The sequence below is a fragment of the Mus caroli genome, unplaced genomic scaffold (genome assembly GCF_978045245.1).
Source record: "Mus caroli unplaced genomic scaffold, Mus_caroli_1 scaffold_3, whole genome shotgun sequence".
NCBI lineage: Eukaryota > Metazoa > Chordata > Mammalia > Rodentia > Muridae > Mus > Mus caroli.
Genome location: NW_028227258.1, coordinates 83,160,001 through 83,174,205, shown reverse-complemented (window position 1 = coordinate 83,174,205; position 14,205 = coordinate 83,160,001). Strand labels below are relative to the sequence as shown.

Here is a 14,205-nt window from a genome sequence, read left to right as displayed (position 1 = left end):
CAGGATTGTTCTTGGAAAATGTTTTTAAGCTGCTCCCTAGTGTAGCAGATAGAAGTGAGTTTACTTCAGCTGTTGTTCCTCCTATGCTTCTATGGAAAACTATATTTTCTGCACATGTGGCTTGTCCTTGTGATTGACGGCATTATTTATGTGATTCCTAACCCTCAGAGTATAAACTGTCTGGATACAAATGCTCAGAATAAAGTTGGCTACTGCAGGCAACCTTAGAGCGCCTTGTTTTCAGGCCCCCCTCTCCTAGGTTCATGCTGCCAACTAGAGTGGTGAACAGCAGTTATATTTTTCACATGTACATGCAAACTGTTCCTCTTACTGGTGGTATCTGGCTGGTACTTGCTGATTAAAGTCCTACAGATGGCTATTTGGCTATACTGGTTGCTTACTTAAGAGTGTGGAAGAGTGGAAGACATGGATAGCAGCTGCAAGTGACTTGCCTTGGTTTTGTATTTTTTTGCAGAAAGCAAAAGGCAATCAGGAGAACGTTCTCTTAAACAGGTGAATTCACCAGGACAACCTTTCCTTTTTCTTCACATCTCTGAACCATTTTGATAGACAGATTGAGCAGGAGTTGGTGGGTGGGAGAGCCACCCTCCTCCATCTCTTTCAGTTCCTGGCCTCCCAGTCTCCATGCTCTTAGTCCAGCTTCTCAGACTTTTACTTACATCTGCTCGAAGGAAGAGTCTTTGCTCTCAACATGTATTTAAGCAGGCAGCTACTTAACTGATTTTTACCTATTAAAATAGAAATGCTTCTTTGAGGGACTGAGATACTATTCCTCAGACTTAACCGACTAAGCTTACTTAGTGGGCACAGGTCTCTGAGTTCAACCCCAGAAATGAAAACAAAAACAGGTCACCAAAGAGTATCACTTGCTAGCTGGATGTCAGGAGTGAACAGCCAACCTGTTCTCTTAGTGACCGTGACTTCAATAAACAAGGTGTCCTGATGTCCTACAGAGATTTACATTGGGAGAAGGTACAGAGGAGACAAGTGCTACATTGAGCCTCAAGAGACATGAAAGAATTTGACCATGGCTTAATTGGTGCTAACACTAATGATATTAATTCCTCTGACCCAACAAAGAGCCAAGAAAAGGAAACAGTTCACTCAGTTTCTCCCAAGCAGGAGGCTTACTCCTCAGCCTCCCGAGGCCCAATCCTGTGGTGCAGCCTCTGCTTCATTTCAGTAGTAAAAAGCATGCACAATCCATTAAAAGTTTAGACAAGGCTTTATGTTGCATTTATTTATTCTCCAGCTTGTACAAACTGGATGTAGAAGCATAAACATAGTACATTTCTACCATCTTCAACAAAAATATAACCAATATGTACAATTATTGTATTAAAAATACAAAAGGGATACAGACTCCACCAATGTCTTTCTAAAAGACATACAGGTACAAGTGGTATCAAAAGTATGAGGAAATCACCAGTTAATTGTACATTCTGCACTTGACATCACAGAGCGAACTGAGATTAGCAGTCCTATGTTCTACAATTACTTAATGCTTAGATAACATCTGTGCAATTTGTGGTAGAGCTAGAGTTTTGTCTTTCTATATGCACATGAGGTCCATAGCCTATAGAGTAAAACTGGCAATAATGCATATTACATGTAAAATTACAAATGCGTAAGTGACAATGTGATACAGAAGTAGACAAACGCCATGACATAGAAGAGAATTATTAAATAAAGCACTGACATTGTTTGACACAGTGAAAAAACACTGCAATTCGACCTTTAAAATTTGAAGCTATTTACGTTTATCTACTGATCAATATGATCAGCTGAATTTAATGGAAAAATCCAAGATCAGCAGCCCCTCACATCTGAGTTCTACTCGGATTGGCAGCCTTCACTTTTCCGGAGTCTGTGCAAAAACAACACAAGAATAGACCGGCGGGGTCATTTTCAGTCATTCTAGGGCTAGCAGCAGCTATGAGCAGACGGGCGCTACACTTAGGCCTTCTCCATATGCAGCGTCCCCAAAGCCACTTACAGGTCAGTCTTTGGTGACTAACCACTTTGCAAAGGCTGGCGTATTTAACCATGTTTGTGACCTTTAATCATGTTTAAAGACATACTCTCTGGTGCCAATCCAACAAAGGGAGGCTGTCTTGAAAGAGCAGTACAAACAGCTGGCATTCGCTCCAACACCCCAAGCTGCCTCACTGCAATGCTATCCAGTTATAAATGTTTCTTTTAAAAAATAAAAACAAAAAGCTCTAAAACCCTAAATTAACAAAACTCAAAAAAAAACCCCAAAAAACAAAAAAACAAACAAACAAACATAACTTAAAAACAGGGGTTGCCATCCATTGTAATTGAGCAGGACACACTCTTAAATAACACCATCCTGCCTCATAAGGCTCAGACAGGACACACAAGTCCTAGTTCCCTCCCCTGGCCATGTGCAAACTGATTTACATTAGAGCCTCACCCACTGGGGAAGGGGCAGGTGAGGAGTCTTGGTATTTAAGTAATTGGCTAACGTTTGATGCTTCTGGGATAGGGCACTTCACGGGCAAGGCCAGAAGGACATGGGAAGACAGGGTCACTGCCCAGGTCTTCCCTTGGTGCGGCCAAACCCTGTCCGGCATATTTGGTTTTTCAGAAACCCAGGCTGGCAATCCTACTTAAGGTTCAAAATAATACTGTAATCATTAAATGGATATAACATTTACTCTCTGAACACAATCTTTAAACTTATTTTTTTTTAAGGATATTGTAAACAAGTGGACAAGCACTGTACTTAAAGGATTTCATATCAGTCTTTGTCTTTCTTGGTGGGTTCAAGACCCCGGGTAGTTCAAAGGCTAGCTTTTCTCATCTTCCAAATGAGATCGAGGGCTAGGACTGGATTGAAATCTAAGAGGAAGATTGGAATCTCCTTCCAGGCATGGAGAAGGGCCGCCAGAGGGAATCGCCTTGTGACGATCTTGGAATTTGGAATGATACTGCGTGACGTGGCAGGCAGCAGCTCAGGGGCTGCTGGGCTGTGCATTTCAAGCAACAAGTCTGCAAAGTGCCAGGGCAATTTCTTCACAGTATTTCACATGCAAAGGGGAAAGGAAGAAGGGGAGAAGAAGCCCCATGCTGCTTTAAGGCAGGGAAGGAGGCAAACTGGTCCACCATCCTCAGATGTGCGTGCCAAGGCTCCAAGGCTTGGGACGTCTTCTTGTGCTCTCCTTTGGGTGGCTCACTGTGGATCAAGGAGCCTGGGCCTCAAACAGCAGACACTTGTTCATCTTCTGCAAACACAGCAGGGGAGAAAACAAAATAAGGAATCAACAAGTGGATAATTTTTCTGTGCTATCATGCACAAAAACAACAAAATGGGTACATCATGCAAAACAGATATCCACAATATCCACAAAAATATATGTATATATCTTTGGGGTGGGTATAGCCTTGGCTATGCTAGAACACCATATGTAGACCAGGCTGGCCTTGAACATGAAGAGATCCTCTTGCCTCTGCTTCCCAAAAGCTGGGATTCAATTTGTACACTGTCATACCTGGTTTATAAAATCTACTAAAAAGGCAGCTGGGTGTGGTTGTTTAGGTCCATATTCCAGCACCTAGGAAGCTGAGCCAGGAGTAAGTAGCTGAAGCAGGTCCAGCCTACTGTCTTATATACAGTAATAACTGTGATGGCCAGTCTAGGGTGCTACCTTGATTAACCTGGAAAAGAGAAATTTCAACTTGAGGAACTGCCTCCATTAGGTGGCCTGTTAGACATTTTCCTGATTGCTAATTGATTCAGGAGGGTTCAGCCCACTGCAGGTGGTGCCATCACTTGGAAAGTAGGCCCGGCCTATATGAGCTGACTGTGAGCCTGAGGGTAATCCAGTAGGCAGTATTTCCCAGGACCCTGCTTCAGTTCCTGCTCCAACTTCCCTGAATGATGGACTGCTGTTACCTGGAATGTAAGATGGAATAAACGCTTTCCTTCCCCAAGTTGCTTTTGGTCAGATAGGTTTTATAACAGAAAAAGGAACCAAACTCAGACAGCAATAAATAAATAAAATTATGTACATGACAGCTGATTAGTGAAATTGATTTAAGCTCTAAAACCAGGTGTATTTTTCCAAGATTTATATGTATGCCTGCTTCTGTGTGAGGTACATGCATGGAAGCAAAGTTGTCCCTGGGAGTCAGAAGAAAGGACTGGATTTCCTGCACTAACATTTTAGGCAGTCCTGAGCCACACCTACATGGGTGTGGAAACTGAACTGTGCTGCAAGAGCAGTTTATATGCTTAACCACAGAGCCATCTCTCCAGGCCTTCCTTTTTAAAAAGTGTGTTTTTAAAATTCTGTATGTACACACACACACACATGGACACACACACACATGAGATCCACTGGCCAGCAGAGTGTGTTGGATCTCCTGAATCTAGAGTTACTGGGGCTCTAAGATGTCCACATGAGTGTTGGGGGCTGAATTCTGGTCCTCTGACCAAGAAACAAGAGGTCTTAGCCACAGAACTCTCTCTTCAACCCTAAGCCCCTCGTTTTTTAACTACAGTTAAACAGGCAAACACTCAGACTAATAAAATAAAAACTACAAAAAAAATTCCAGGAGAATATACAAAAATATCAATATTTATTTATCTATAATTGAATGATGGTAATTTCCATTTATTACGTTTAGACTTTGCTATAACGGCTGTGTACTAAAATAAACCACCCTGAGCACTTCAAGCCACTTTCTACCTATTAAGTTGCCAACTGCAACGCTTCCACAGGAAACGGAACCTGCAGCGCGCTTCAATAGGCGAAGATGTTTCTCTGAATTCTTGAAATGAGCAACAACCAGAGATTTTTACTCTAATCCTTAAAACAGAGCCACAAAAAACTTCAGCTTTACTAAGTGTTGTAGAATTAGCACACCCTAGGTCCTGGCTTCTACCTCTAGCAGCAGGGAGGGGCTGGGGGAGACTCCCATCAAATCTACACCTTCTTACAAGCGATTCTGATAATCGCTGCTGTCCTTAAACTATTCAAAGATAAGTTCTTCCTCTTGCAAAAGAGGGGAAAATTAAAATAAAAAGAGCTCTCTACAACATGCAATTAAAACTCCTGGAGCCACCGCCCCCACTCCTCCAAGCTGCCAGTGGGTTACCCCAGGAGCCCAGGCCGGGTGTGGGAGAAGCCTACCGTCCTCCTCCGCTCCTGTGAAGCCCTGCGGTTGGAAGGGCGCAAGGCGTGGGTCTGCGTCGCTGGGCTTGTGCCACTGTGGCTTGCTGCCCGGCCGGCTGGCTGTGGCTGCAGGCGGCGTCTGGCCCGGTGCTGGGGCCTCAGTGGGCCGTGCCACCATGCGAGACCGCTGCAGGGCCACGTTGTAATCCGGGGGCTTCCTGGCAGGGTGGCAAGGCCCTTCTGGGAAGTCAGCAATGGGAATGCCCACGTAGCCTGGAGGTGTGGGAGGCGGCTCCCGGTACCTGCCTTCCTTCCGCGCTGCAAAGACAAGGCAGGGTGTCAGGTACAAGATCTTTCAAGCTGCATAAGGTGGTGCAGGATAGACAAGTCAGGGAGCTAGGCTGTCTGTAGAAAATACTCACCAGGTCATTTCCGTGTAGCATTATAACCTCTGAACAAAGCTACTACTGCAAACCATGGGAGTTCAGCTAAAAACAGCTGATGTTAAAACTGTTGGCCACCGAACCCTTAGCCCTACTGTAAAGATTAAGACAAAGCGAGGCACAGGAGGGACCAGGCACACATCAGTGTGAGGTAAAAATCCCGTTCCTCTTCTCTTCCTGTACCTGAAGAGGGACACAGTTCATGTTTGTTGGGCACTGTCTCCAATGGAGAACAAGTTCTGTATTGCTCTGGCTCGCTAGGTCTCACGTCGGAAAACAGTAAATTAAAGTAAATCAGAAGACTGGTTCAGGACGACAATGTACGAAGCCCTGGAAACCAAAACAGCATCTGCTTTCCTCAAAGTTCATGATTTCTTTAAATGAAAAACTATTAATCTGTGACCAGTAACCAAAAATTTGTGAAACAGACTACAATTCAAATTTTCTTGATTTTCCTTAGGAACTAGAAACACTTTTGCTCTCCTCTTCAGCAATAAAAATTCCGAGAATTAGTTTGTTAACAGAAAATACTTCAGAACAAGCAGCTGAAGAATTAGGAGCTGAACCTTACTCCTCTTTAAGGTGTATTAATTTGACATCCACACACATCACTTTCTTACGTGGCTACAGAACTATTTCTTCACTAATACAGGTGATGTGTGATGTGGTTATGTTCTAGAAGGTTTTCTCCATACCTCACAATCTACATCGCAGTTCTGGTAGACAGATATTCAGGCCTGCTGCACAGAACAGCACTCTGAGACTCGGGGAGCACACTAGCCTTCACACCAGGGAGCACCAGCACTTTTAGGTACTGCTGATGTCCTATGTCAAGACCTCTTCCATCCTCCTCACACTAACCCTATTAGGATAGAATTATGGGGGCTGGAGAGACAGCTCAGTGGTTTATATCATTGGCTGCTCTTAAAAAGGGCCTGGATTCAATTCCCAGCACCCACATAGCAGATCACAACTGTCTATAACTCCAGTTTTGGGGGATCAGACACTCTCACACAGACATACATGTAGTCAAAACACCTACGCTCATAAAGTTAGAAATAAATAAATCATTTTTTAGAAGGTAAAATTATGAAGCCCATTTTAAGGATGAGCAAGCATAGCAGTCTGAAGTGTCAGGACAGGGATTCTAGCTCTGACTGACACCGCTCTCCCAGGTTTTACTCATTTCTGAACTCTACTCCTGTTCTAGAATGCACAAAGAACTTGTTTAGTTGAGAAACAATGTGCCTGTATAACATAAATCAATGAAAAAGGTTTCAATATACAAAGGATACAGAGCTCTTAATACAATTCAAGGGGACAAGAGAATAATAAACCATTTTGTAAGTTTCAATGAAAGGAAATCACTTGGTGAAGAATACAGACATCTGTCTTAATAATTTTCAGGTAAAATGAAAAATACTTTAGACAAGATAATAGCCACGGCAAGAACCTATTCACTGTGGGCTGAGGGCTAATCTTTACTGAATGTTTAAATGAATCTCTGACCACCAAGTTAGCGTTAAGGCTGAGTCACTTCAGCTCGGACCACACTGCTGATTTGGAACCGTATGTGGCAATGGACAACTGAGAGAGGAGCCAGTTTCCATAGTAACTAGGTTACAGCCATGGTTCAGGTGTGCCCCCTAACATTCCATTTCAACACTTACCGATGAGTCCCTTGGTAGTGCTCGGCGTCACAGCTATGTGGGCAGGCATAGGGACAGGTTTGGCTTCCTCTGTAGTCACGGGCACCATGCTGCTGCTCTCTGCCTCAGCAGAGACATCCTTCCCACCCCTTCGCTTGATAGTGCCTGTGTCGCCTTCTGAGTCTTCTCCCCAGTAGCCCGTGGAAGACGCCCAGCTGGCCCGGGATTGGGCTTGTTCAAGACTCTCTCTACTTTGATTCTGTCTGTTATATTTTGTGCTATGGTCAGAAAACATCATTTGGTCCATATGGCCACCGGAGGCCCATATACCTGCAGCATCCCCTGAATAGTCAAAGTGAGTGTGCCCAAATGGCAGTGTTTCCCAGCTTCTCTGGTGCTGAATGGTCTGTATGTTGTCATGGGAACCACTTGAGCATGATGTCCAGCTCCCACGACCGCTGTCAGCAGCATCGAGGGAAGCACGGTCCCCTTGGTCATGGGAAAGCTCCTCTGTGCTAGGAGAAGAGATGACCGTCGCTGCGGCATACAGGCCTCGGCTTTCAGACACTGGGGCATACGACCTATCCAGCAAAACACAGGAAAGGAAGATGTGAGGCTGTTAAACAAACACCCTTGTGCTGATGACAAGCTCTTGGTTTGAAGTCTAGGCTGGCCTTCAACTCATGAACCTCTTCCTCAGCCTAAGTGTTAGGATAATAGACATGAGTTGCCATGCCTATACAAATCTTTCCCCTTAGGAAGGCAGCTTTCTTCCACCCCAGAGAGGAAGAAAGGACTCTTGAATGGGATCAGAGAGCTGCCATATTGCTCATTCATCTTACAAAGCAAACGTGGGGAGGGAAGGACAACCTGCTACAAAGAAGGAGCACTTACAGTTTCCTTACAAGGTCCAGGGTGGCAGAATATACTCTGGTTACCCATGGAAGGCAGATCAGACAGAGACTGGACTGTGTCTACTATTGCTGCAGTCTTCCTCCAGAAGAAGGAAGGCCACAAGGAGTAAACACATTACAAAAGCAGACTGCACCACAAAAATAGCACGACACTTACTCACAGACCCACAGAGAGAGACAGGAAAGATCACAAGGAACAGACGCTTACCCTAAGCTGTATTGATCAGGCTCCATCAGGGTCCGCCGCTCCATCCTGCCCACACCTAGGGTGCTCTCCACAATGCTGACAGAATGCCTCTGGCGCCGTTCATCATGCAGAGAGACTGGCACCGAGTCAAAAGAAGAATTGCTGACAATACTGGATCGTGAAGAAATCTCACTGTGACCTGAATCTGAGAAATTATCCACGGTGCCACTGAGAGCCAGTGCATAACCTGAGTAAGGAATGTAAATGCAGTAGTTAGATATTTTAAGCTTCAAACACTAAACAGGTCCACCAAATGGGCAAAAACTGTAAGTTGACAATGAAATGGGGGTTTATTCAAGAAGGTATAAATACATGAAGACTAAGGGATTCAAATTTTACTCTAATAAAGTATAAGTTACTTATTCAATGGTGAGAAAAGTATCTATTGTTACGCACTCTTGGTAAAGATGAAGAAACTATGACGTGTCTCAACTACTCTTGCTTCCTTAGCTACAAACGCACTGCTTAGTAAAACTCAGCTGAGAACAGCTCAAAGACTGAGCACTTGTCTGGCTTGTCTGAGGCATCAATTCCAATCTTAGCAGAGTAAGACAACACAAACAAAACTGGAGGCAAAACCTCCCACAACCAAACTCCATCAAGAAGAACCCATCAGTCTTAGAAGTATGGACCCAACCCTCAAACTGCTGACAGTGAGTGTCTTATTTTCTTTTTTTGTTTTCCAAGATAGGGTTTCTCTGTATAGCCCTGGCTGTCCTAGAACTGGCTCTGTAGACCGTTGAACTCAGATCCACCTGCCTCTGCCTCCCTAGTGCTGGGATTAAAGGTGTGTGCCACTGTGCCTGTCTGAGTGTCTTACTTTCAACAGATGTTTTGACTTTTCGAGAATGGCACCAAAGTTCACTAGGAAGTATCCACACATTCTTTAGAGTTTAAGTGGAGACAGGAATAACAAGGATAAGACACGTAGAAGGTATTTTTGGATTCCTGTCATTTTTTTTTCAACATTAATATTGTATTAACTGAATGACCTACAAGATAGCTGTTTTGAAGGATGTAGCATGCATTTCCTCAGCCCTGCTCTGGCTCAATACATGTTCATTTCCTGTCCTGAGAGGCCTCTTTGAAAGTCACAAGGTTCAGGGGAAGGGGGAACTTGCTGTGACAATTTTATATATTTAAATGAAAAATCCCTGAATCTTTCTCAGCACTCAATTTTTAAATTTCCATCATAATATAAGGCTGATAAACAGACATAATCACGTAGAATGTAAATTTCTCCCTTTTGCCCAGGTTGGCATCTACCAATCTTTCTGTTGCAGCTACCTCAGTGCTGGGGTTAGGGTTGCACTACCTCACCTATTATAGTCTAATTTTTCCAAAGCCACTTACAAAACAAAAACAACAACAACAAAACTGGAGAGCACCTGAAGGTTAAATTCTGTCACGTCAGCCACACGGACCCTGATCTATATTTCAAAGGCTAAGCAGGTCTTGATAAGGTTTAACATGGTTATTTATGGTCTGTCTTTTTATAAATCACACTGCAAGTTCCAACAGACAAGGTTAAATCTCTCCTCACAAAGCATGCCCCAATGCCTGATGCCTAGAAGGATTCTTCCATCTTCTTAGCTAACAAGTCAACTAGCTTTCCCAGCAGGCCTGGTTCTATAAGCCCCACCCATCCTAGAAAGTCTGGGAACACTGTTATTCTTGCTCCTGTTCTCAGTTCAAACAGAAAACTGCCAGGAGCCAGCAGACCTCAGCTGACTTCCACTGCAAGAGGAACGAAAAGAACTCCCGTGAGCACTCAGTGAGCTCTGGAGCTCTGGAGCCACTGCACGCAGACATACAGGAAGCTATGGTTAGACTGACTCCGCTCTGCTGCTAAACTCTGTCAGGAAAACAATCTCCTTTACTACTGCTGGACCACACATGCAATCGAAAGGCCAGGGGAAGGAGGGAGGGAGGGAGGGAGGGAGGGAGGGAGGGAGGGAGGGAGGGAGGGAGGAGCAACACTGGAAACTGTGGAAAGAAATTACCAGCTACTTTAATTTGAAAGAATATCAACCTAAGGGCAGATGCAGTCTCTTGAAAACAAGAAAGGCAGTCAAGACTCGTATTTGTATCATGAAAAATAAGGAACATTAATTGTTCACATTTACAAGGCTTCTTTATTACTATGGCATAAATTTCTATTTAAGTAGAAAAAAATATAAAAACAATTCTCCCTACACTTACAATTAGTAAAAAAGGAGGGTGTACATATGTGGCGGGCAGGTGGTGGACACTGGGGAAATTGCAGTCAGGCTGTAATATGAGAGAATAAATAAATAAATAAATAAATAAATAAATAAATAAATAAAACCTATTTTTAAAAGTTTGCCAGCAATGGTGGCACATGACTGTTAATCTAGGACTCAGGAGGCAGAGACAGGGGCATTGCTGCAAGTCTTGGGCCAGACTGTTCTATATACATAGTTAGTTCTTGGACCAGGTGGAGCTCATAAGATTTTTTTTTTCTTTTTAAATTAAAAAAAAAAAAACCCACAAAATATTCCCTACTCAAAACCCCAAGTTTTAAAAAGTTATATAAGTAAGTGCTGACTATATCTAAAAGAAATATCAGGGAGGGAGCTGGACTCAGTTAACTCAAGAGTATAGTGTAGCACAGTGAAGCATGGACAGTTAACCAGAAAGGATGTCTGTGAGGAGTCAGAAACTGAGGGAGAACACCACTGACTGTGTGCCCACCTGTGCTGCCGCCTGCTCAAGCATCAACCAGAGTCAGCAGAGCAAGGACCAAAGTGTGGCAAAGGATACCAGAAGACAGACTATGGGGACAACAGAAGTATGAAAAGGGACTTAGAAGCTGAGGCGTCTTATCACCCCATGCCAGCTACTGCAGGCAGGAGCCGCAGAGACCCAGCAGGCCAGCGGGGGAACCTGCTGCAGCGCCCCAAGGGAATGGACACAGCACAAACCAAGGAAGAATGCTGGCTGAGAACACAGTACCTGCTATCACTTACTGTTCATTTGGATTTGTATTATTTTATTCTTTAATTATTATTTTATTTATTTTTATTTTACCTTAAATTTTTACTATATAGAAATACACATTTAAGCTTTCTTTTTTTAAAAGTACATATATGTTTGTACCTTAAGTGTGAAAGTTGTTGGGCTGTAACCTATATCTCATCGGAAAAAATGTAATTTATTTTAAATTTTTTATTTATTTACTTTATGGGTATGAATGTTCTGCTTTTGGGGGACTGTGTGTACCATGTGGGTGCCTGGTGCCTGAGAAGAAGGCCAGAACAGGCTTTCAGATCCCCTGAAACTGAAGTTGCAGACAATTGTGAGCTGTCATGTGGGTCCTAGGAACTGAGCCTGGGTCCTCTGGAAGAGCAGCCAGTGCTCTTAATTGCTGAGCTATCTCTAGTCTCTACTGCTTTCCTGATCCCTCAGCATACTTTACCTCATTCTTACTCTACTTCATCCCTCCTCTTCTATCTTCTCATTCACTCCTCTCTTCACTGGCCTAATAATGATGCTCTTAACCCTTCCAGAAAATCCCCACCCCCTGAAATTACTTTCCTCCCAACTAGTACTCAGTGCTGCTGGCTCCGAACCTAACAGAAGAAAGACTGCCAATATCTTCCATAAGAAAGTAATCAGGAAGAGGATGCCTTGAAAACCCTACAGAGCATACCAGATTTGATAAACACTTTCAGTCTAGTAGCAGGATATAAAATCAACATACACAAAGTCTGCACTTTTTAATACACTAATATGAGCTAAGGAGAAGAAGGTTAGGAACAATATCTCAGTAAAAACAGTGCCAAGACACAGGGAAACTATCTAGGAATAAACCTAACAAAAGAGGTAAAAGACAAATGCAATGAAAACTTTAAGACGCTGGAATGATACATGTTAAAATTCAAGATGACATTTTTCACAGAATTAGAAAAAAAAAATCCTAAAATCCCCATAGAGACACAAAAGACCAAGAGAGTCAGCATAATTCTATGCAGAATGAATACTGCTCAGAGCACTATCATAGCTGATCTTAAACTGTATTTTGGAGTCATGGTGACACCCATATCACAGTATTGCATAAAAAGACATGAAGATCAATGGAACAAAAGGGGGGGGGGGCAGAAACAAACCTGATTTTTGACAAAAGTGTTTAAAACATATGCCCGGGATGCAAAGGGCAAAGCAGACATTTTGGTGTCTCCACTTACAGAGAATGAAATTAGGTCCCCATCTCTCATCCTATGCAAAGGTATATCCCAAGTACATCAAAAACCTCAATTTAATACCTAAAGTAATTAAGCTGCTTGAGGAAACTAATTCAAGATATAGGTTCAGGCTAGTATTCAAATAGCACCCGAAACAGCTCCAAGAACTGACAAACGGAATTATCAACTTCCCCATAACAATAAAAACTAGCCACTGAGTGAACTCAGCCAACAGAATGGGAGACAACCTCTGCCAATTCTATCTCAGACAAGTGTTGATATCTAGACTATATATAAAACTGAAAAAATGAAGCACCTCAAACCACAATGGCCACCAATAAACAAGCCATTCAGCTGAAAAAACAGTCCTCAAAGGAAGAAACACACAGACCAAGTAACAAGTTTAAATTCCAGCATTCTTAGCCATCAGGGAGATACCGAGGCACCACTGTCAGAATGCCATTGAGAAAACCAGTGAGAACAAAGGCTAGTGAGCATGGGGGGAAGGAGGGTCCCTCTTCACGGCCCTGGGGAATGTCAACTGTGCAGTCACTATGAAAATCAGTGTAGAGATTCCTCAATAAACTAAAACCAGAATTATCAATAACCCAGCTATACTCATCCTAGCAAATATGCATGACTCCAACCTACAGGATATATGCACATGCATGTCTACTGGAGCTCCATTCACAGTGCCAAGGATACGAAAATATAGATGCCTAGCAGAGGGGTGGCCAAGGAAATACGGTGCACGTACACACTGACGTTTAATTCAGCCATAAAGAAAAATAAAACTATGACAAAAATCAGGAAACGGATGGAATTAGAAAATACTATCCTTGGTGAGGAAACCGAAGTTCAGAAAGACAAAGGAATGAGCATTTCTTCTAGTGTGTGGACCCTATCCTCTAATCTCTAAGGCTCATGCCTGTGGTTTGGCTGTAAGAAAACAGATAATCTGTCTGTCCTTTCCTGCGCTGTCAGCAGTCTTTCTAGCATACTAGTTGTAACACTAGCACCTGTCTTTTGACAGTTAAGGGGACCCACAATGTTAAAACTAGCATCATCTTTCCAAATTTATAACCAGATGAGGAAAATCCACTGTCACGTCACATCCCATCAGATCCTTTGCATACAGCAGTGAAACTTCCACAGTGAACCTCTGTGCGATCCTCTGGACTAATGTGTGGCCCTGCGCAGGGACAGGAGTCACTGAGTCCTACCTTTCCTTGGAGAGCTCTGAGGTGAGGTGGGGGGCGATGAGAGCTGAGAGGACGCATTTGATATTGTATCTTCTGCTTGCTTCCTGTGACGCTCCAAACTCCCTTCTTCAGACAAGGACAGGATTTTCTTTAAAGCTTGTGGAGAGTTTATGCCTATAAAAAAACGCAAAAACCAAAATAATTCAGGCACCCATTTAGAGAATGAAAAGGACTAAGGGTGTGGCTCAGTGACAGACACTTGCTCACAGGCTTTCCTATAAACAAGCAAACAAAGAGTGAAGAAGGAAAGACTAAATAGCAAAAATCCTGTTTTTGTGTCAATATTCAGCATTGCCAGTTTCAATCTACTTCTGACCTAAATG

General features: G+C 43.2%; 1 protein-coding gene across 7 annotated transcripts in view; it reads right to left on the bottom strand.

Annotated features, from left to right (window-relative positions):
• Positions 1–1,227: 1,227 nt before the first annotated feature.
• Positions 1,228–14,205, bottom strand: part of Rapgef2 (Rap guanine nucleotide exchange factor 2) — a 227,014-nt gene continuing 214,036 nt past the window's right edge. For all 7 annotated transcript variants that reach the window (XM_021157687.3, XM_029474997.2, XM_029474996.2 and 4 more), the window contains 5 exons: positions 13,844–13,996; positions 8,377–8,602; positions 7,276–7,835; positions 5,181–5,480; positions 1,228–3,269 (listed from right to left, as the gene is read on the bottom strand). In XM_021157687.3, coding sequence (XP_021013346.2) covers positions 3,244–3,269; positions 5,181–5,480; positions 7,276–7,835; positions 8,377–8,602; positions 13,844–13,996 — 1,265 coding nt within the window. In that variant the 3' untranslated portion in view covers positions 1,228–3,243. The remainder of the gene's footprint in view (positions 3,270–5,180; positions 5,481–7,275; positions 7,836–8,376; positions 8,603–13,843; positions 13,997–14,205) is intronic.